At 39.2% G+C, this 22,093-nt stretch overlaps 5 protein-coding genes across 6 annotated transcripts; 2 read left to right on the top strand and 3 right to left on the bottom strand.

Annotated features, from left to right (window-relative positions):
- Nucleotides 1-1,466: 1,466 nt before the first annotated feature.
- On the bottom strand, nt 1,467-2,351 carry LOC111214517 (protein REVEILLE 7-like; the record flags this gene model as incomplete). Its single annotated transcript, XM_048744807.1, has 2 exons — nt 1,467-2,161; nt 2,232-2,351. Coding segments are annotated over 2 exons (447 nt in total), but the record flags the coding sequence as incomplete, so codon positions are not given.
- LOC106424715 (polygalacturonate 4-alpha-galacturonosyltransferase-like) lies at nt 2,272-5,949 on the top strand. Its single transcript, XM_013865465.3, has 4 exons — nt 2,272-2,802; nt 2,911-2,963; nt 3,068-3,405; nt 3,479-5,949. The coding sequence occupies exons 1-4, from the start codon at nt 2,619-2,621 to the stop codon at nt 3,666-3,668; spliced, it is 765 nt and encodes a 254-aa protein (XP_013720919.1). The 5' UTR covers nt 2,272-2,618; the 3' UTR covers nt 3,669-5,949.
- On the bottom strand, nt 5,703-12,384 carry LOC106401910. Its single transcript, XM_013842529.3, has 18 exons — nt 12,209-12,384; nt 10,951-11,324; nt 10,399-10,644; nt 10,072-10,262; nt 9,828-9,999; nt 9,601-9,738; nt 9,350-9,521; nt 9,127-9,263; nt 8,849-9,031; nt 8,641-8,751; nt 8,438-8,557; nt 8,206-8,362; nt 7,958-8,118; nt 7,452-7,867; nt 7,303-7,357; nt 6,980-7,119; nt 6,445-6,667; nt 5,703-6,355 (listed from the first exon to the last, which is right to left on the bottom strand). The coding sequence occupies exons 2-18, from the start codon at nt 11,269-11,271 to the stop codon at nt 6,035-6,037; spliced, it is 3,264 nt and encodes a 1,087-aa protein (XP_013697983.1). The 5' UTR covers nt 11,272-11,324; nt 12,209-12,384; the 3' UTR covers nt 5,703-6,034.
- Nucleotides 12,385-14,046: 1,662 nt separating this feature from the next.
- On the top strand, nt 14,047-18,777 carry LOC125574874 (ATP-dependent RNA helicase DEAH13-like). 2 transcript variants are annotated; one of them, XM_048744773.1, is made up of 9 exons: nt 14,047-14,185; nt 14,271-14,355; nt 14,426-14,547; nt 14,638-14,698; nt 14,795-15,109; nt 15,197-15,391; nt 15,464-15,694; nt 15,781-17,070; nt 17,156-18,777. In XM_048744773.1, the coding sequence occupies exons 2-9, from the start codon at nt 14,287-14,289 to the stop codon at nt 18,584-18,586; spliced, it is 3,714 nt and encodes a 1,237-aa protein (XP_048600730.1). In that variant the 5' UTR covers nt 14,047-14,185; nt 14,271-14,286; the 3' UTR covers nt 18,587-18,777. The 2 variants fall into 2 exon arrangements, with proteins under 2 accessions (XP_048600730.1, XP_048600735.1); XM_048744778.1 differs by having other exon boundaries at nt 14,107-14,185; nt 14,249-14,355.
- Nucleotides 18,778-19,001: 224 nt separating this feature from the next.
- Nucleotides 19,002-21,624, bottom strand: LOC125580386 (probable carboxylesterase 11). Its single transcript, XM_048744782.1, has 2 exons — nt 20,533-21,624; nt 19,002-19,780 (listed from the first exon to the last, which is right to left on the bottom strand). The coding sequence occupies exons 1-2, from the start codon at nt 21,354-21,356 to the stop codon at nt 19,243-19,245; spliced, it is 1,362 nt and encodes a 453-aa protein (XP_048600739.1). The 5' UTR covers nt 21,357-21,624; the 3' UTR covers nt 19,002-19,242.
- Nucleotides 21,625-22,093: the final 469 nt, after the last annotated feature.

Below are 22,093 nucleotides of genomic sequence, written 5' to 3'. Positions count from 1 at the left end.
CTTCCTCCAAGAAACCAAACTCCGCTGTCATTGTTGCCGCTGATATGTTCACTGGCTTGGTAGCAACCACCGTGGCTTTGGTCGCTGGTTTCATATACTGAGTTCCTAACTCTTTATCTCGGTTTTTAACGTTTGTGAGTTGTGAATCAAATTTATTTTCTTGTTTTTAATCTTCTTTTATTGTTGTCGCTGTTGTCTCACACTCTCTAAATTCATTAAATATTTTCTGTGTGTTAAAATTGTTATAATAAAAATGGCCTGTGAAATTTATGATGAATGTAAATTGTGATGGAACATGAGAGCTAGTACATATGGTGACGGATGTTTTTTTTCTTGAACACACCCGATGTTATTAAGTATATTGTATATACAATACGAAGTCTTGAAGAGATAGTTGGCTTGATTTACAATAGAGAGCATATCAAACCGTAAATGTAAATCCTGAATATGTGATGCAATAGTGCAATACATAACTATTATATTAGATTCTGGTTTTATATTAACACTAGCATGGTCTAATAGTAAAGAATGAGACTGTATAGTGAGAAATGATCCAAAACCCCACGTAGAATATTATCATAATGGCAACAAAGTTATTAATTTGGGAACTGACTCTAAGAGACCCAAAGAGACATCTGTATACTGATATCGAACTATTGAAATCTTGTCCGTACGTACGTACGTGCGAATATATATTTATTTCTTAGTTGATTAATATCGAGTATCGTTGAGTATACTCGGCGAGTATCGACTAATATATAAAATGATGTTTGTTAAAACTAGCTAGCACGTTGATATACATATATAAGACCATCCATAACGGTGGTCCATAATGAATCCTTAGCATTAATTTTTAAGATTAATGAAATATAATAATAATATTTTGGCTTACCTAACGACGGATCAATCCTTCAAGAAGGATTGGAAGAACTCGATCCTTGATACACGTGTCCCTTACTCTGCTCTTTTTCTCTCTCAATCTCTCCTCCCTTCTCTCTCTCAATCTCTCCTCCCTCGCGCCATCATCTCCCATGGCGGAAACAAGGGTCAAAATCTCAGATCATGTGGGTGGTGAGGTCTCTCTGACGGACTCGGAGGTTTGTTCATCTGATTGTTACCACTGTGTTTCATCTAATCGGTTCTCATCTCTAAGTGTTTCTCCTGCGTAACTAATGGATCTCTATGTGGCTCTCAATTTGCTTTATTTATTAGTTTTGGATAATCTGATCGAATCTGGATAAGTATAGGATTAGATTATGGAGTAGCATGGTTGGATGCTGTTGGGTTTCATCACAGAAAGTGAAAGCGGTTTGGTAAACTTGGGAGAATGATTGGAAACCATCCACGGCTAAAAGAAAGTAGTCGGTTTTTATTCATTCCAGGTCCTGATGACGCAGGTACTACCATCTCCATCACTATCTTAATAAAGATATATGACTAATAAGAACTTATTATATCTGACAGGTCCCTCAACAGTCTTGCCAAGATGCGGCTTACCAAACTCTTTAACTGAAGAGCTTCGAGATGTTATTCCCAATGCGATATTTTCAAGCAATCCATGCAGGTAAGTTCTATAGATGTTGGCCTTGCACGAAGTTTCAGTAATCTGAAGCCTAGTTTAAAGTTCACGTTTTTCTAATCACCTTGGCCAAATCTTGACTATTAATTATTGAAACGATACTTAAGCTTGAAATATAGTTTCAATTAGTTGAACGAATACACTTGGTGATGAAGAACAGGGTTCTTGTTTTTCTAACGAGGTATGCCGATAAGCATCTCTTGTATGGTCTGAACACATTTGCACGATAACAGGGTTCTTGTTTTTCTAACGAGGTTAGCCGTTTCCGTGCTTCTGCACTCTTCTCCAAGTTCTCCAAGATTTCTTGGATGTTGCGTAGTCATTCTTCTTATCAAAGGATTGCATGTCACTGGTACACGAGTTAGGAGAGGAGCATCGGTTGACCTGATCCTCTGAATCAAATGGTGATAGCACATAAGTTGGAGATTTTGTTCCTTTCTCCATAGCTGAGGAAGGAGACTGAGAATATGGAACAGGCGATTTCCGAGGATAAGGATGTGCTGGTTTCCTCTTTGGACGAGGAGGTGGGATCACAACCGTTTTGATCGAGCTGTCGCTACTACTGTCAGCTTCACGAGCCACCTGCAAACGAATCAAACAAAAACTGTCAGATTACAAAACCAACTAGATAAGTAATAAGTATAGACAAGACCTTGGAGAAAAACTTTTGAGCATGGCTTCTGATCTGAACAGCTGTTTTGGAAGAGTGAACCAAAGGATTGTTGTTGTTTTGAAACAGATAGTATTTGCTCACTGTTTTGATTTCTAAGAATTCCTAAAAGCGGAACACCATTGGACACACAAAATAGTGTGGAGTCCTTAACTATTCAAAAAAAAAAAAAATAATACTATAATAATCTTAAGGATTCCAAGAGCAAGTCCACTATTGTGGATGCTCTAACTTCACGGAACTTGTCAGAGCACCTTTATCGGGGTCGCTTACACTGGTCTCTTAAATTAATTATGATTAAAAGAAAAAGAAAATTACCTATTACTGCAAAAGACGTCGCTTAATTAGGAGCTACAAGAGACGTCGCTTATGGACACGCGACGAAGTCTCTATCTTTCTCCCGGCTGTTTCAATTCCAAAATCAGTCGGTTTCAATTCATCGTCGTCATCAATCATCTTCAATTCATCGTCGTCATCAATCATCTTCTTTCTCGTGTGTTCGCACCTCTCGTCTTGTTTGTTGGTCGTGGAGTATACATCGATTCCTCTAACGGTATTGATTCTTTCAATACTTGACACTACTTCAAAAGGTAGTGGCTTTTCTTTTGAGAAGTTGCTATCTGATACCATCTCTGATTCTTCAATATCATCACTGGTGTAGGTGTAAATGGTATCCATCAGAAAGTTGAGACACCTGAAAAGTTATACAGAAGGGTAATTAATCATCAGTTTATTTTTACCTTAATTTCAAAATCTTGATGTATCACAGAATTCTCTTTTGCTTAAGTATTTTGTCTTTCCATCTTTGAAATTTTCAGCAACTGAGAGAGAAAAGACGTGAGAGGCGAGCAAATGAGTTAGTCCAACAACACAACGATGACACCATTTTGAAACCCGAAAACGCGGTCATCGAGCGCTCAAAGTCTGTTGATTCTGCAGTCCTTGGAAAATACAGTATTTGGAGAAGAGAAAACGAGAACGACAACTCAGATTCTAATATAAGCTTGATGAGGGATCAAGTGATCATGGCTAGAGTCTATAGTGGTCTCGCAAAACTGAAGAACAAGACTGACTTGTTACAAGAACTCCAAACCCGAATCAAGGACAGCCAACGTGTTTTGGGTGAATCAACAACTGATTCAGATCTTCCTCGGAGGTAAAGATAATCTTTTTTGTTTCTGTTATTATTACAATTATGTTTCTTTTACTGATTCCTCATTAACGTATAGTGCACATGATAAACTGAGAGACATGGGCCAAGTCTTGGCTAAGGCCAAGATGCAGTTGTATGGCTGCAAGCTGGTTACTGGAAAGCTGAGAGCAATGCTTCAAACCGCTGACGAACAAGTCAGGAGCTTAAAGAAGCAGAGTACTTTCTTGGCTCAGTGTGCTCACAAGACTATGCCGGCTTCATCGTGACAGGATAGATGTATGAAGCTGTTTGCTGGAAATATCAAGAGCATGAATCCTTGACTTTAGCTTCAGGTCACACTGCTACAAAGGAGATGTTCCACTTTCTGAGACCACCCGAGTGTTCTATCTTCAAGGAGAGGATGGGGAAGAGGACGGTCATGAGAATGAAGCTTCCACTTGTAGGGGAGAAAACTTTGCAGCTCACAGTGGACCCTTTCCATTCTCATGTGGCTCTTGTTTCTGTTGAGCTGTTGTTCCACTTCACAAAAAAATTTGGTGTTTAATTAATTTTTTTTTTTAAAACTCTTAAATAAGAAACTTGCAATGGAGCAAGTAAATTTTCGGATCTCTTAGTCCAGTCTCTTAATTCACTTTTATAACTAAAAAGTATTAAAAAAAAAAAATAAGAGACCCATTTAGGGTCTCTAGGATAATGATGCTCTCAGTTTCTAATATCCTTGTAGCATATATTAGAGTAGGGTGGGCACTTTACCCGATACCCGAAACCGCCCCGAATCCGAACCGACCCGAAAACTCCAAACCAAAATCTGAACAGAAGTAGCAAAATATCTGAACGGGTATTAAGTTAGAAGAGATTGGATATCCGAACCCGAACAGATAATATCCGAACCCGAATGGATATCCGAAGATAACCTAATATATATATACTTACCTTTATATTTCTAGTTTACATTTCTCATTTTATAAAAAATATTTATATTGATGTTACACATATTTTAATATCATAATTATATATATAATTATGGAGAAAATGATTTGATATTCATTTAAAATGCTTGTTAAACTTTTTGTTTCATGTATTAACAAAAGTTACATTCAAAGTTTAAAAACAATTCCCAAATTAATATCTATTTGTTTTGAAATATTATCTCCAAAACTATTAATCATTCGATTTATAAAAGATAAAAAAATTCAGTTAAGTGAATTCTATATTTTTAAATACAAGAAACTTAAAAAATGAAAATTTTAATTTTTTTCTTTTAAAATCTAAATATCCGAACCCGATTCAAAATAACCGAATCCGAACTTAAAATACCCAAACCCGACCCGAAGTACAGAAATACCCGAACGGGTTCTATCCTTATACCGAAATACTCGAAAATCCAAAATACCCGATCCGAACCTAAACGGGTAGTGGAAACTTCTTAAGTATTTTTGTTAGAAATGGTAATGTTTATTATATGTTTTCCCTTTTTTATTACAGAAACACATTGGACTATACTTTTTTTTTGATAGACTATACTTTTCTTTCTCTTAACCTATTCTAATTTTTCTTTTTCGTTCATTTTGCTCTTCTTATAAAATAATATATTTATTGGATAAATTTGATCGAGATAGCCAAGACTTCTAATCTTTTTTACTTTTTTTTTTCTGGAGTACGACTCTTTCGACCTTCATTTCTAAAAGAAGGTTGGCAACTATTTCCCCATTTAAACTAGCGTGCAAGCAAATACTATATTGAATATGATCAAGAATCGCTTTCTTGATCAAGCCGGCAAACAGAAATGGTATGGCAAATATTAAATAAAAGTATTTTCATATATCTAATATTCATAGCAAATGGTTTATAGTTCTCTCTATATAAACAAACCACTTTTCACATTCCTACAGCAAAAAGAAAATACACATCCGAATCTTCTTACACACAGCGTTTTAGAAATAATGATGAAGAACATCTTTGTTCAGATGACTTTCGCCTGTCTAGTGTTGGCATTGATGATTACGACGGTCTCGGCTCAATACGACAACGACAATAACTACGCAAAGACACCAAACTCCGCCGTCATTGCTGCCGCCGATATTTTCACCGGCTTGGCCGTAGCCATCATGGCTCTGGTCGCCGGTTTCATCTACTGAGTTGCCTAACTTGCTTTGGTTTATTTTGTGACTTACTCTTCATTTGTATTCGTTTTTCATTCTCCTGATTGCTTCTTTTTGCGTGTTACAAGAGCTTCCGTTGTTATCTTAATTGAAAAGAGATTTACATCAAACTCAGTGTCGATTTGATGTAAAATCACAGATCATAAACCTTGACATAGTATTAAATCTCATTAAGCATATGCATACATACGATCCAAACATACAATCTGCTCTCTCGGCTAATTACTTAAACCCTATCATCCAAAAATAATCATAGTAGCCTGGTCCAAGCAATCGAGCCCTTTGTAGTCGTGTAACGTATACGACAAACAAACACGCTGCAGAAAAAACAATGAAACCAATTCTGAATCTAACTAACTAACATTACTGATGAAGATTGAAACCATAACAAAATTCTCTTTGATTTCATTTCCGTTCATTGAGCAGTGAAGATCCACTATTTGAATATTCTATAGTTCGGACTAAAGAGCTCAGCGTCTGTGAATTCTGCTTTTGGTACGGAACCGAAGGTCGTTATTGTTCACCTGTGAGATCTTAAGACTCAAAGAGATGTATCCTAAAGCAGCTATAGCGTAGAACACTTTGTAAGGAGCCAACTCTAGTCCAGAGAAGAAGCAGTAGTAACCCGCCAGGAGATAAATATGATGTGGACGAAGCTGGTGCCCCAAGACAGATGGGAAAGAGCGGAGGATGCTTGACTCGGGTCTCGAGTTCATTACTCCGTGGAAGATTACACCAACACAGAGAGCTGAATCAGCAAACCAAGGGAAGCTTTGTCCCGTTCCAATACGCTATACAAGAAGATTATTCCATTAAAACCATCACTCAGGTAATGACCATATTCTTAACAGCCATCGAGTAGCAGCATGAAAAAGAGTACCTGGAACCAAGCGGCAAGAGAGGGTACGAACATCATTGCTGCAAGGAGATGTAATATTAGTAAGCCGTGCCTGTGGTTGAAGATGTCAGCTTGTGTCTCAACAAATGATTTTTCAGACGTGTCTGCTGATAAGGGTTCTTGTTTCCCTGAGGTATTTCGAGTTTTTCGCTCGGCTTCAGTTTTCTGGTCGACTGGTTCTTTTCTCCTCGATGCCATCATGATACTTAAACATGATACAAAACAAAATATAACCGTTAGCTACTATTGCCTCTTTACTAATTTCTTATTCATGCTTTTCTTTCTACTCATATGAGTCTGCAATTTTCTGGATCACATACTGTTATTAATATTGTTCTAATCATCCGCCAAGTCGGCAAATTGGACCTAAATGAAACGATTTTTCTAAAACGTTTTTCTTTAAATCGGTCTAGGCACTCAAAAAATCTGTCTAGACGCTGTAATTAATAATCTCATATAAAGCGCCTAACTAGAGCATATCGTCTTTGTAATTTGAAAAGACAGAGAGTTTGCTTACCAGAACATTGAGTTATGACAGCAAAGGGCATGAGAGGCTAGTAGTACAAAAAGACCCAAAGCAGGATGGACAAAGGACACCAAGGTGACGGCAACTAGTGTCATAACAACTGTTGTGTTGAGCTTCAGAATTCGGATTGCCTATTTTAAGAAACAGAATCTCACTAACTCAGTTCTGATAATAAAACTTAGCCAAGAGAAGATGCTAAAGTAAGAGCATATGTTTTTTCATGATATGCAAGGGAGAGAGATGGAGCTTTTATATTCTAGCATCCATTTAATATTAAATGGGTTTAGGTAAAGGTTAGGAGCGAAAGAGCAAACCTTTAAACAGACGAGGCTAGAAGCAAGAGTGGAGCTTCTTTCCAAAGCTTGGCACCTGCGACCCATCAACACTTATTCAGTTATTTCTGGACAGAGCTTAGTAGTATATACATTAGACCAAACATCAGTGAAGAAAGCAATGTACTTACTTTGATTTAACAGTGGTGTGGACAAGGGCGGACGCTTGGAAGACAAACTTGGAGACAATAATCAACACACTGATGAAGGCATTGGCCAACAAATAACAGATCAACGAGACAACAGTGAAGCTTGCGAGGGGAGGAAATGGTTGCGCCATTAGGAAGGAGAAGAACAAGGAACTTAGAAGAGGGAAAGCAGCTAGAAGGAGAAATGGAGATGGCAGTTCTAAGTTGGACTCTACAGCAGAGAGCAATGGTGGCACAGCTTGTTTGTTGTCCCATTGATGAGCTTGCCGCATAAGTGTAAACAATGTAATGGCAAATGAGAAGCCAACTATCTGAGGACCGTATAGAAGTACAAATCTGCTGGACACAGCAGGAGCAGAGACATGAACATTTGCAGTGTACGAGCAATGAGGATCAACCTGCAGAATAGCCAGGAAAGAAAAAGGCATTTGAGTTTTCAGTTTGAGAGAGGATATTAGAGACTAGCTTTAGTTTAAGAGACGTCTGACCAGTAGCATAACAGTAGATTTCTCAGAACTCTGAGAACTCCAAAGAGCTGGTGAAGAATCAATAACTATAGTCTCACTGTAGAGATTCGGAAACACGTGTAGTCCAGATGTAGAATCCCAGGCAAGTGCAACAGGTGGGAAACAGCGCAATTTGCAAAGATCTGCAAATTGAACAATGTGGTAAATAAAATTATAAGAAAGAGCTAACAATGATACAAAATTATAACAACAGAGTTTTGAATACTTACTATCCTTGTCCAAGTCTCCAGTCTCGCCATCTGGTAAACCAGAAGTTTTAATTCCACATCCAGCAGTTTTCAGGGACAGTGTTATGGGGAGAAGACCTAAGCTGATAGCAAATGATAGATTGTAAGCTAGAGGATGGTCCTCCTTCAAAAATAGCTCCTGCAGAAAAAGTAGTCTGAATTCAAAACACTGGAGATTCAAAGGAAGAGTGTTGCCACTTTTAAGAATAATAACCTTTGTCCAGTAAGCGGATAAGAGCATAGATGAAGATGAGACCTCCATGGCCCCTTCCTCAGGGTTAAAGAATTGCCCTACTGCCATAGAAACCGCCGCAGGAGGTTTACCGGAAACTGCCTGTGCAAGAGAAGGTCTCATTTCAGTTAGTACACACTATAAGTTATCTGAAAGAAAGCAAATGTATCGAGGTGAGTAGTTACTTCGCGAGGCGCAACTGAGATAGTCAAGAATCTGAATCCCTGCATGTCTTCAGGTCCTAGCTTTAGCACTGCAGATGGGGGAGCTTGCTCGGTTTGACTCCCTGGTTCCGACTTAATAAACATAAAGGAAAAACTAGCTAATGAAAATGGAAAGACAATGTCTGTGTTACTGGAAACAAATCAAGCATTGTTGTAACTGATATATAACCTGTTTTGGCGCAGGGCCTGCTGGAATGAGAACCATTTTTGACGTAACTTCCAGAACTCTTTCACAAACTGGTAAATTTGAATTCTCCTTCTCCTTCTCCTTCTCAGGCCATAGATGGAGTCTTACACCAGAACAAGGTGCCAGATTTGTAACAAAGATAAAGTGGTTCTTTCCATTTGATCCCTATAGTACAGAAAACGTGTCATGGGAGATCAATAACTTAAGTGATATACAAGTCTTAAAATAGCAATCATTAAGTGAATCATATCAGCAGAGACCAATGATTCTATGTCCAACCAGCGCCTTCTCCCGTCCATAGCTAATATTGTAACAGTACTCGTTTGTATGTACAGATCCCTATCGAGAGCATCTTCCCTCCAATCCAGGCCACAGGTAGAAGTTTGTGATTCAGAGCCTGGGAAGATAGACATCACAGTGTTAAGAGAATACATCTCTACCCACGAGCAATAGAGACAATTAATGAATTGTTCTCATAACTACCCTTTGAGGCCAACATGGGTAACTCATGAGAGACTTTCATGGGTGTGATTCCATTGAAGCTTTGTGATAATGCACTTTGAAGCATTCTGGTCAAAACCCAGAGTCTCATTTGAGTATCAGAAAATGGCTGACTAGTTTTTGAGTCCACCAAACTAAGAAGTGTATGTGAAACCTGCGAGACATGCGAATCTTAAAAAATCCATTGAAACATGGCATTTTCCAAATTACAGAATAGGGTTTTGTTAACCTACTTGAACAACCAATTGGTTACACCATAGAATCGCTTGATGTTCCATTGACAGCCACACATCTTTCATGCTTGTACTACTTATCATAAAACCATGACTTGAAGGGACAATACCATCAAGTGATTCTAACTTCGATCGCACCTGAGGCCAAAATGGAAAATGTTAAGCCTCAATAAGACATCCGATCCCATCCTAATGGAGCTAAAGTGCAATCAGAGAAAGCACCAGACCTGATAGTCATTGTAGCCACCAGCAATGGAAACAACAACAACTCCGCATAGTAATGGCTCAGACACATGACTTCCCCCAGGGGATGTTTGAACTTCATACCCTTTTCTCCATTCTCGGTTCACCTTAGCAAAGTAATGCCCCAAGGACGGCTGCAATGCCAGAGGAGGTGATCTGGATGAAATTAGATACATAAAAAAACCTAAACCATGTTGCTTGGCGAGTATAACTTGTTAAGCGTCTTACTGGTGTGGACTTGAGAGAGTTAGAATGGTCTGCACAGCTGATTTCCGCAAACGAGGATGGACTGCAGCAGCTCTGGCAACAAAACCACCCATAGAATGCCCAACCAATATCACATTATGTGGTATGTTACTGGAGGCAGCGGCACCTTCCCTTTCTCTGGTTTCATGAGATTCCTTATATTGATCTAGAATCTGAAGAAAATAAGTAGATATGAATAAGGGACTAAATAGAGTCATAATCACTCGGAAACAGGACTTCAAGCAGATTCTGTGTTTTTACTTGAGAATGTTATGAAGAGAATGTAGCAAAACTATCAAAAGTCCCTACCCTATGAATGGCATATACTACATATTCAGTGTGCTCCTCAAGGATGCGACCATCCATTGCAGAATGTTCACCTTCAAGATCCACAGCAAACCAATCTAGCCTGTTACTGTACTGACTAGGCATATCATATTCTACAGACTCTGTATCTGCTCCTTCTCCACGGAATAGAGAAGCTTCCTGGTAGAATGTGCGCTCAAATGGACCTCCCTGGTATGCTCTATCAGATTCTGCTGCCGCAGACCTTACCTGTACGAACAACATAAGTAACAAGGCCTATAAGAAGACTGGTATATGAAACTTGGAGATAAGTGACCAACAGAAGTAAGACATCACACAAAATTTTAGAAAAAGTTTATATACATATATGCCCCAGTTTTGTTTATTTTTTCATATAAACTCTTATTAAATTGTCTACAACCCCCAAAATCTCAGGACCGACTTTGCTTTGGATTCGCATTTTTTTTCACTACCTAATGCTTATAGTTGCACCATCTAAATTCTATGATGTTACTACAAATGGGTAAGCTCAAGAAAGGAAACGGTGATCCTTGCCTGCTTGTAACTACCAGCATTGCCTGGGATGAAAAGAACTGGAACACCGCAAAGTCTATCGAGGTGTTCCTTAAAATCAATCTTCCTCCATCCTTCATGGTAAAGGTAAAGTCCATATCTCCCAGGAGGAGTTGCACCGTCCGTCACAGAGATAGGAATGTAGGTGGGATACATGTAAGTCATAGTACACCCATTCTTTATAGGTTTTAACAGACCAAACAATGCCGCAAGCCCAATCCACGCAGCTAAAATCACAACGCCGACTATCCTCAGCCTCGGTCTAACGCCTTGATTGGTCATAGTATATCTTGCACCACGCATTGCAATCTTATATATCTTCTTAAAAGCATGCCAAATCCCTTCTAAAAACCACACTGCCATATCCATTTTTAAAAAAAAATGATAAGAAAAAAGAAATATGATAAGAAACAGAAAATAAAAACTGAGAAACCAAACAGATCACATAGCTACTAAAACGAGTATGGCCTTGATTCAGACAAGTGAAAACGCATAAACAGTGTGACTACACCAAAAAGTTTCCACTAAACAGACATTATTACTAAAACTTAAATCTCAAATCGGTAGAGTTTAGTAACACGTTAGTCAAATGAAGCTAGACAGAACATGTAGTTACTAAAACGAGTATGGTCTTGATTCAGACAAGTGAAGAACACATAAACGGCAAAGTTGGGACCAGTTACTAGGTTAGATCTCAAAAGCATGCCAAACCCCTTCTAAAAACCACACTGCCATATCCAGTTTTTATTTATTTAAAAATGAACATTAAAAAATGATAAGAAAAAGAAAATATAAACAGAGAAACCAAACAGAACGTAGCTACTAAAACGAGTATGGTCTTGATTCAGACAAGTATAAACGCATACACAGTGTGACTACGCCAAAAAGTTTCCAGCAAACAGACATTATTACTAAGCTTAGATCCCAAGTCGATACAGTTTAGTAAGATGTAGTTACTAAAACAAGTATGGTCTTGATTCAGACAAGTGAAGAACCCATAAACAGCAAAGCTGGGACCAGTTAGATCTCTAATTGATACAGTGTCAATGTGCAGTAAACATGTTAGTAAAATGAAACTAGCTTAAAATAGTAACAGCAATGTGGCAGAAGAGTAATAAATAGCACATCAGACAACATAAAAAGGCGCAAATATGAAACATTTTTTTTTATAATTGGATCTCGCCATTAATGTGAACCCATGAGAGAGAGAGTCATTGATGAGTGAAAGAACCGAACTAACCGGGTGGAGAAGATGGCGAGAGAAACCGCGAGAAGTCCGGTGAAAAATTGAACCGCCGGTTAAGATGGGATCGAAGCACGGTGCGACGGAGGTCAGCTTCTTTTCCTCGAATCGAGGGGCCGAATAAAACCGAGATTCTGCCCTAGCCTTAATTAGTGGGCCGTACTTGGATTATGGGCTTAACTTTAGCACCTGTGATACATACTGATCATATGTAATATTTAAAAAACCCAGAATAAATAAATCAGAATTTGAATTTGCTTTATAAAGAAAAAAAAATATCTTCCGATACCACTAAATCGAGTTTTTATTCAGAAAATAGGACATAAAAAAATATTATCAAAATAAAATTACTTAAAAATTTTAAAGATATTTTCTATTATTATTTGGATTTAGGTTTAGTAAAAAAAAAGTTTGAACTTAATATATAGCGCGTGGAATTAAAGTTAAAATTTAAGATAACAGATAATTTAATATTTAATTAATTAATAAATTATAGATTAGAAATATTTTAATATATTTTTGATTTATACTTAAACAAATTACAATTTTAACTAAGAGTTAATAACAAAAGAGAAGAAAAAATTATGTCTTTAAAAAAAAATCGGAATATAATTGGTTAACTAGATTTTGACCCGCGCTTTGAAAGCGCGGGTTTATTTATTTATTTTTTTAATTGACAAATATTTAGTAAATGTCACATTTTCATATATTTGTGTTTTATTTTATAAAAGACTTAAAAATTTTATCTTTATTTATCGTATCTCATTTTAAATGACTATTTATGTTTAAAAAATTAAACTTTATTTTTTTAATGAATTAAGTTGGTATAACTCTGATAAATTAATTTTATTATGGGGTTAATATTTTAATTAAAAAATTATATACTTTTAATAAAGATTTATACTTTTCAATAAAAAATTCATATTTTTATGAATGCTTAAATTATATTAAGAAAAGAAAAAAATAATAATTAATAATAGTTGAAAAAAATTATTTGAACTTGGACTCAATAGCCCAAAGGAAAAATAAAGTGAGAATTGAATCTGATTTTTTAATAGGCCCAAATGTCCCAAGAGAGATTTGATGTGGGCTGAATCCAAAAATAATGACCCAATATAGATTTGTTATTAATATTACTTAATTGCCTTTAATGAAACATGCAATGTTAGTGAAGGAAAGGGCAGACTAAGGTAATTATGACAATATGATTCTGCTTTAATAGTATAGATGGCTATGGACTTATGTTTTTGTGTAGAATTTATGATATAAGATTTTATACTACAACTGTAAAATTTTAGTTGTGAGCTTTTAAAATAAAGCATGATTGGTTAATAATAACATTATATATTAGATTAAAATTAAGTTTAAAATAATAAATAATCAAAACTTATAAACTAATTAATTATTGTAGAAACTATAAAATGAATATGATATAAAATTAACATATGTATGTGAACTTTTTTTATTTATACACTATATATATTTACATAGTATTTGCAACGTTTTGGTGGATTATACATGTAAAGAAATATAATTATTATATTTTGATAAGTGAAATATATTATTTTAGAAGAAATGAGATGTACATGTGTTTGTAGAAAAGAGAATGTATTTTTCAAAAGCAGTCGAGAGAATTTTTGGAAATTTGCTCTTTAAGTCCATAAAATAAAATAAAAAGTAGATATGGTTGTGATTTGTGAAATTGAAAAATTAACCAAGCTTGATAGCTTTTTATTTAATTTTAATGGAGAGACTAAAAAAAGAAAACCAAAGCTTAATTTCTTTTACTGTTGTTAAGGAATTGTTAAATGGGTTATCTCCTTATCGGGCCGGCCCGTTTTGGACCCAAATAAAAAAAAGGTTAAATTGATTCGTAAATATTCATCGCGCAGCTTTCTTCTTTAATTTCTCTTCCCAAAACCTAACGCCACCGTTTCCGGCGAGTTAGACCGGACTCCGGCGGCACAACCTAAGGTACCGGCCGACTTCTCTCTCCATCTCCTTTGCAATAATTTTGTCTTTAATGGATCCTAGAAGACTTTCCTTCTTATTCTTTCAGTTTCTCGGTGGCTAGCATGAAGGGAGAAGATTCCAATTTAGATATAATGCCTCCAAGGAAGAAGAAGAACACAGGACCCAACAAGGTTTAACCATAAACCCTAATCGAAAGTAATTAGATTTTTGCAAGTAGTGACTAAAACCTGTAATTAACAGATGAGTGATAAGCTCAATTTAAAGAAGACGACTTTGAGCAAATCTCAGAAACGTAAGCTGAAGAAAATTGAGGAAGAGAAGGAGAGAGAGCTCCTCTCTGCCAAAACCGCAGAGTTGTTAGAGTATGCTTTACTTTTACACACTTTTCTTCAGTTCCCAAATTTATTCATCATCTTTTGTCTTATATGAGTTTGGTATTGAGTTGGGTGCAGCAAGTATAAAATATCTGAGGATGTGTCTTTGCTTTTACAATCTTCAAAAGCTATTGGAAGAGTAAGCAAGTTTCTCTCTTTGTTGAAATAGTTTAGACAGTTGTGTTCTGTTCTGTTCTGTTTTGTTCTGATTCTCCTTTTTTTGTGTGTGTTTCAGTCTGATACGAAGCTGGAGAAACGTAGGAGACCAATGCAACTATCTAAAGCTGGTGTTTTGTCTGATGAACCTGTCAAGGAAAATGACGACTCTGATTCTTTTATGGACGATGAGCCTACCACACCTGAAAACCATCTCCCGACTCTTCAAACTGACTCTGAGCAACTTACTCATGCCAATGAAGTGATGATCTCTGCTGAAGAGGTCCATGAAGAAGATGAAACTAAGGTCCGTGAAGAAGATGAGACTATGTTTAAGAATCTACAGACAACTCGACGTGATGATGATGATGAGGAGGAAGGCTTACAAAGAATGGTTTGTCAAATTTTTGAAAATTCGGCTATGATGTGTGTGTTTGGTTTGATTGGTTTTTAATGGGTTTTTTTTTATAACGAAAAACAGGATGAGAGTGAAGATGTAACTCTAAAAGGACCTGCGTTTGTAGTTCATGTTTCAAGACCAGCTGAAGTTGAAGAGACCAGGAAGGAACTTCCTATAATAATGATGGAGCAGGAGATCATGGAGGCTATTAATTATCACCCCACCGTTATTATTTCTGGAAAGACCGGTTGTGGTAAAACCACTCAAGTTCCTCAGGTCAGTTGGTTTTGCCTCATTGTCTGACTTTTGGTCTCAGTGCTAATCCAATCCTGTTTCTGAATCTTTCAGTTCCTCTATGAAGCTGGTTTTGGTTCAAAGCAAGTCAGTTCTCGGAGCGGGGTTATCGGTATTACACAGCCACGTCGTGTGGCTGTCCTCGCCACTGCCAAGAGGGTGGCTCATGAGCTTGGTGTTCGTCTCGGTCAAGAAGTTGGGTTTCAAGTTAGGTACGACAAAAAGATTGGCGAGAACTCAGCTATCAAGTTTATGACCGATGGGATTCTAGTCCGTGAAATTAAGGTAATCATTTTTTTTAGATTCTTTTTTTTCTCCCATTCTCAAATGTTATAAGATAATTTGATTTGTTTAAATTTCTTCTGTTGCAGGACGATCTCTTACTGAAGCGTTACTCGGTGATCATTCTCGATGAAGCTCATGAAAGAAGCTTGAACACAGACATTCTAATTGGGATGCTCACTCGCTCCATCAAAATGCGACAGGAACTCTACAGGGATCAACAGAAGCATCTACAAAATGGAGGCACAATAGCATCAAAAGACGTTATCTGGCCGCTTAAACTTATATTGATGAGTGCAACTCTGCGAGTAGAAGATTTCGTATCGGGGCAAAGGTTGTTCCCGAAGCCACCTCCGGTAATAGAGGTTCCCACTCGACAGTACCCGGTGACTATACATTTCTCCAAGAGGACCGACGAGTTTAATTATATGGGTGAAGCTTATAAGAAAGTGATGTCGATTCACAAAAAGCTACCACAAGGAGGGATACTTGTGTTTGTGACGGGACAGAGAGAAGTTGAGAATCTGTGCGAGAAGTTGCGTAAGTCTTCAAAGGAGCTTGTTGCTCAAGCTGCTAGAAGAGATGCGTCTGAGAAGGAGAAGAAACTGGAAGATGATGCTGATGGTTCGTTTGGTGGTGTTGACATGAAGGAGATTGCTGAAGCATTTGATGATGCCTCCAACACTCAAGACTACAAGTTTAACTCGTTTGGAGAAGATCCTTATGAAACTGGTAATGGTGAACATGATGATTTTGATGAAGAAAACATGTATGAGTCTGATGAAGAAAGCGACTGGGAAACAATTAATGACGACGGCGGCCTTGCGAGTTCACTTGAAGAAGATGGGAAGAAGGTTGATGCTCTTCGTGCAGCGTTTAAAGCTTTGGCGGACAAAAAAGGATCTGAATCTACTGAGACAACAACAACGTCCACTGAAGCAGAGGAGGAGGAGGAGAAGAAACCATTTACTCCAGGGAAGCTACGTGTTCTTCCACTATATGCGATGCTATCTCCAGATGCACAGCTCCGAGTGTTTGCGGAAGTTGAGGAAGGAGAGAGACTTGTGGTTGTGGCAACTAATGTAGCGGAGACTTCTCTGACCATTCCGGGGATAAAGTATGTGGTTGATACTGGCCGTGCCAAGGCCAAGAGCTACGATATCAAGACTGGTATGGATGCATATGAGGTTGATTGGATTAGTCAAGCTTCGGCTAGTCAACGAGCTGGAAGAGCTGGACGTACTGGACCTGGCCACTGTTACCGTCTCTACTCATCTACGGTTTTCAGCAACACATTTGAGGAATCATCCCCTCCTGAAATCACCAGAGTTCCTATCGATGGAGTCGTTCTTCAATTGAAGTCTATGAACATTCCAAAGGTAAAGAAAGGCCTCTGTTGCCAACTTGCCACCACTCTCAATGAACGTTCCTGTCCTGACGAATCTTTCTACTTTTTTTCTACAGGTTGAGAACTTTCCGTTTCCGACACCGCCCGAGCCATCGTCTATTAAACAGTCAGAAAGATGCTTAAAAGCTTTAGAGGCTCTGGACAGCGACGGGAGGCTAACACCGCTAGGGAATGCTATGTCTAACTATCCCATGAGTCCACGTCACTCGAGAATGCTTCTCACAGTCATCCAAATGCTGAAAGAGGCAACTAACTACTCCCGGGCGAATCTCGTCCTTGCGTACGCGGTTGCAGCAGCAGCTGCGTTGAGTTTAGAGAACCCTTTGATAATGCAGTTTGGAGAAGAGAAACAAAACGAGGATCATGAAGATGATAAGCAACGGAAAAAGGATCGGAAAGATAAAATCAAAGCTGCTCGCGACAGATTCTCCAACCCGAGCAGCGACGCTTTGACCGTAGCTTACGTGTTGCATTCCTATGAGGTCGCGGAGGATGGCCCGGGCCTCTTCTGCGAGACCAACGGCTTGAATATGAAGACTATGAACGAGATGTCTAAGCTCAAAGCTGATCTTCTGCGACTTGTTTTCAGATCCTCCGAAACTGAGAACCTTTACAAATGGACTCATGGGACTATACAAGACGTGGAGGAGTCATGGAGAAACGCGGCATCATCGAAAACTCCGCTTTTGCAGAAGGAAGAAGAGCTCTTGGGAGAAGCCATATGCGCTGGATGGGCAGACCGTGTAGCCAGAAAGACTAAATCCACACAGTACCAAGCGTGTGCGGTTCAAGAAGAGCCTGTTTACTTGCACCGCTGGTCTTCTCTCATAAACTCTGCACCAGAGTTACTAGTCTACAGCGAGCTCCTACGAACCAACAAACCGTACATGCACGGAGCGACGCGGGTGAAGCCGGAGTGGCTGGTGAAACACGCAAAGTCTCTGTGTGTGTTCTCCACGCCGCTCAAGGACCCGAAACCGTATTACTCGAGGGAGCTGGACAGAGTTTTCTGCTGGGTGGTTCCTAGCTTCGGTCCTCATCTTTGGGAGCTTCCGGCTCACAGCGAGGCAATAAGTGATGATATGTACAGAGCAGCAGTTTTTGGATATGCGTTGCTTCGAGGAGAGGTGCTGCCTTGTTTGAAAAGCGCTAGGGCGTTGATGGCTGGAAAGCCTGAAACGCTGTTGGAAAGAGAAGGTTGGGGTTTAGAGAGAGTTGGGAGTTTGTTGAAAGCGTTGAATGAGAAGAAGATTGATAGTTTGGGGAGTTTGAGAAAGAGATGGGAACAGAATCCGAATGTGCTGTACCCTGAGATTGAAGCTTGGTTTCAGAAGAAGTGTCGTCATCATGTTAAAGAGCTTTGGCAGAGAATGCTGCAGGAGGCTAAGGTGAACGTTCCTGGGAAGTTGAAGAGGTCGTCAGTCATCCCTATTGAACGTTCTGATGAAAAGTTGAAGAGGCCAAGGGCTAAAGTCTGTTTTGAATAAGAATCAGTAAAACATACAACTATGAAATTTATTGTGACGAGTGCTAATTTTGCATCATTTTTGTTGCAGCTTTCTCATAATTTTATCATCCATTTATTTGATTCTACAAAAACAAAAAAAAATGTTTAATCTAGTATTGTTTTAATTTCAGTTTGCACCAAAAAATATTTAAATTTAGACTTCTTTGGAGATATGATTCTTGTGTGATTTTTGTTAGATGTACATGACTTGTTGAAATTTCAGAGTGCTACTTAAAAGAAAAACCTTAAATTCCAACCTTATTCAGTTTAGGACTTACTAAGACCAAACAGCTCTAAATTGTTATGGTATATACACCTCATTTTTGTGGGTCTGCCTTTGGTTTGGTTCGGTTTTCCAAAAACTTGGTATGAGGATAAACCAAAAAGCAGGAACATTTGGTCAAGAGAACGTATAATATATAGTTTTTAATATACAGGAAATACCCTGTGACAACAAAAGCTTTGAGAGTCTTCACTCGACCTCATCGACACTTCTCTAAACTAATTCTACTCACACTGAAGAAGAACCCCACAACCTCGCTTGCCTTCCAAGTTAAAACTGTGTGAAACAACAAAACCGGTTTAGTTTTCGGTCCACCATTTTCATTTTGCTTCCTGGAGTTTTCCGGACGAATCCTAGTATGAGAACTCGTGACCACGTAGAGAGATGTACTTCTTAACCCAGATGGCAATATCTTCTGCACAAGCCTGAGCCTGTGGAGTCCTGAGAAGCATGTCTAGCGTTGCAAACTCGTGAACGGCGTCTTTGTACTCCAGCACAGGAGCATCCACGTTGACTTTTCTCAGCTCTTCTGAGTAAGCGATGGCTCTGTCTCTCATCCAGTCATGCTCCGCGACGATGGTTAGCGTCGGTGGCATGAATTTGAGCGGTGGGCCCCGGTCCGGAACGAGCGGGTTCGCTGCCGGGTGGTCCAGACTGAACTCTTCTTCTGGTAAGAAAAGCTTCCAAGCGAGAATGCACATGGGTTTGTCGTAGAAGTAGGAGTTTGCTTGTTTGATCTCGGATTGCGTGGGAACGGTGCCGATGAAGAACGGGTACATTAAGACTTGAGCCACGACCTTGACTGGGTCTAGATTTTGACCAGCTTCGATGGCTTTTCGGGATACGTAGTCTGCTATGTTGGCACCGCAGCTCACACCAAGCAGCACACATCTGAAGTGTCAAATTTTTTGAGAAGTCACAGAACTCAGTAAGATTGTTTTTCACCTGAATCACATGAAAGCAATCATCTACAGACTACAGACACTTATACAAATACAAACATGAATTATTGCTCTGAACACTCTGCTGGGATCTAGTTTCTTCTATCCTTAGAAGTTCTTAAGAACCAAGACAACATTTATGAAAAGAAAAGTCAATGAATAAAGTGAAAGCCATCACTAAAATCGGGAAACATAGGAGGTAAGTAGCGTATGACATGAATCCCATTTAGGCATTTAAGGAATCTGAATCCGTAAGTATTATGTTTCCTCAAGCTTACTATCTCATCTCTAAGAGATTTCCGGAATTTAAAGTATCATCATGTTTACATATTGATCATGATGTACCAGGCCAAAGTTAACCAACGAAGACCAATTCAAAGCCAATGTATAAGATGTGAAGCAGCATAAATCCCCAAAGAAAGCGTCATGGTAAGGACCTATAAACACTATTGAGGTGAGATAGTGAAGCTAAACTCAGCACCAAGACCAAGAAACAACAATATATTCAATCAGCTACTTCCACAAGTAAATCACATATCAAAGATCATAAAAGGACATTGCATAGCAAAAGAACTCACATTAAAGGTTAGATTTTTAGCTAAAGAAACCAACCTAGGCAAGCACACACACACATACCAAATCATAAACAACACTTTCTCAGAGCTAACCAATGCAAAATGGAAAGACTTTGGTTTGGCATACCTCGAAGGATCAGCATGAGAAGCGAGCCAAGGCTCCACCAAAGAAGCACCAAAAGCATCAACCACATGCTTACTCACCTCTCCTCCTCCACCACCTCTCCTCAAACCACCACCCATCGACTTATTACACTCCGCGAGATTCGCCTGCTTCCCCAGCCACTGCAACACCTTGAACCCGTCCTCACACGCCGCGGGGTACCTGTTCTCAGGGGCGAGCCTATACCCAACCGCCAAAACAATAACATCACAATGCTTCGCCATCCTCCTACAGAAGAAATCATTCGCCACCGAGTCGTTGCTCCCACTCACCCACCCGCCGCCGTGGAACTGCAGCATCACCGGAAGCTTCCTGCATTTCCCGGACGATGACGGTGCGTACCCTCTGTACACCTCCTCGGACGATGAGGAAGCGGAGGCGGTGGTTGTGTGAGCGTAACTGCTTCTTCTAGCTTCCGACTTGTGAGAGGATAACGAGTTAGACGAGCCGTGGCTGTTTCTTCTGAGGAGAAGATCCGATCCGGCGAGGCTGTTGAAGCTTCGAGACTTACCGGAGTGGCTACCGGAGGCGGGGGAGAGGGCGGATTCGGGGAGGAAGATGCGGACGGAGAGGGAGGTTAAGGGATCGATGTGGATGTCTTTGGTGGCGACGCCGTCGGTGAATAAGGGATTCGGAGGGGAGACTGATTCTTCGGGTCGGGTCGTGACTCCGAAAGGATCCGAGGATGAGGAGGAGGAGGAATCTTCGGATTGGATCCGGTTTTGTAAACGGTGTTTTAAAAGGAACTTGAAGAATACACTGTAGAGCTTCACTCCAACGCTCGGCATTTTCCGGTTCCGGTTCCGGTTAAAGTCGGATTTGGAAGCTCCTTTACTGAGATACCGGATCCATGGAGATTGGGGTTGAGATCGAATCGAGTTAGGGTTTGTGGAGGATTGCTTGAATGTGGAGCTTTGGTTGAAGTGGAAAGATGAGACAAAGATGGTTAGTAGACACAAAATAAATAAAAAGCGAATAAGCTTAGGTGGGAAGAGTGACACTGTGAGATTATTAAAAATGTTAGCTTTTTGCCTTTTTGAGGTTTTAACTTTTTTTTTGTATGGTCGCTACCTCTTTAAATTTCAGGTTGTAGGAAAACTTAAACTAGATGGGCTGTGGTGTGGGCTCATCGATAGAGATATATCCTCTCTCTCTTTTTTGGACTAGGACCGATATTCTAGTGGTTTGTCTGATATTATTACCTTCATTTTCAACAATATGATGATTTACAAATAAAATCCAGGAGGCAGAGATTGTGTACATCCTGTATACTGACCTGGAGACATGCATACCCCTGGTGTGAGAAACCAAGCATGGTGTTTGATTGTTCGACAGAAACCTGTCCACTGAAAGATCATCCTTGTACTTATCATTGTGTACTGCTTGCGTAGTCTGCATAGAAGGTTGTCACGACTGTGGAAGTTGCTTGGGTGACTGTGAACACAAGCCGTTCTGTTTTGCATTCAGCTGTGTGATCTGTCTGCTATAAGAAGAGGTCAAACCGGTTACCACAGTTGCTTTGAAG

The sequence above is a fragment of the Brassica napus genome, chromosome A2 (assembly GCF_020379485.1).
Source record: "Brassica napus cultivar Da-Ae chromosome A2, Da-Ae, whole genome shotgun sequence".
In the NCBI taxonomy this organism is placed as follows: Eukaryota; Viridiplantae; Streptophyta; class Magnoliopsida; order Brassicales; family Brassicaceae; genus Brassica; species Brassica napus.
The sequence above is the reverse complement of the archived record's forward strand: the minus strand, read 5'-3'. Positions and strand labels throughout refer to the sequence as shown.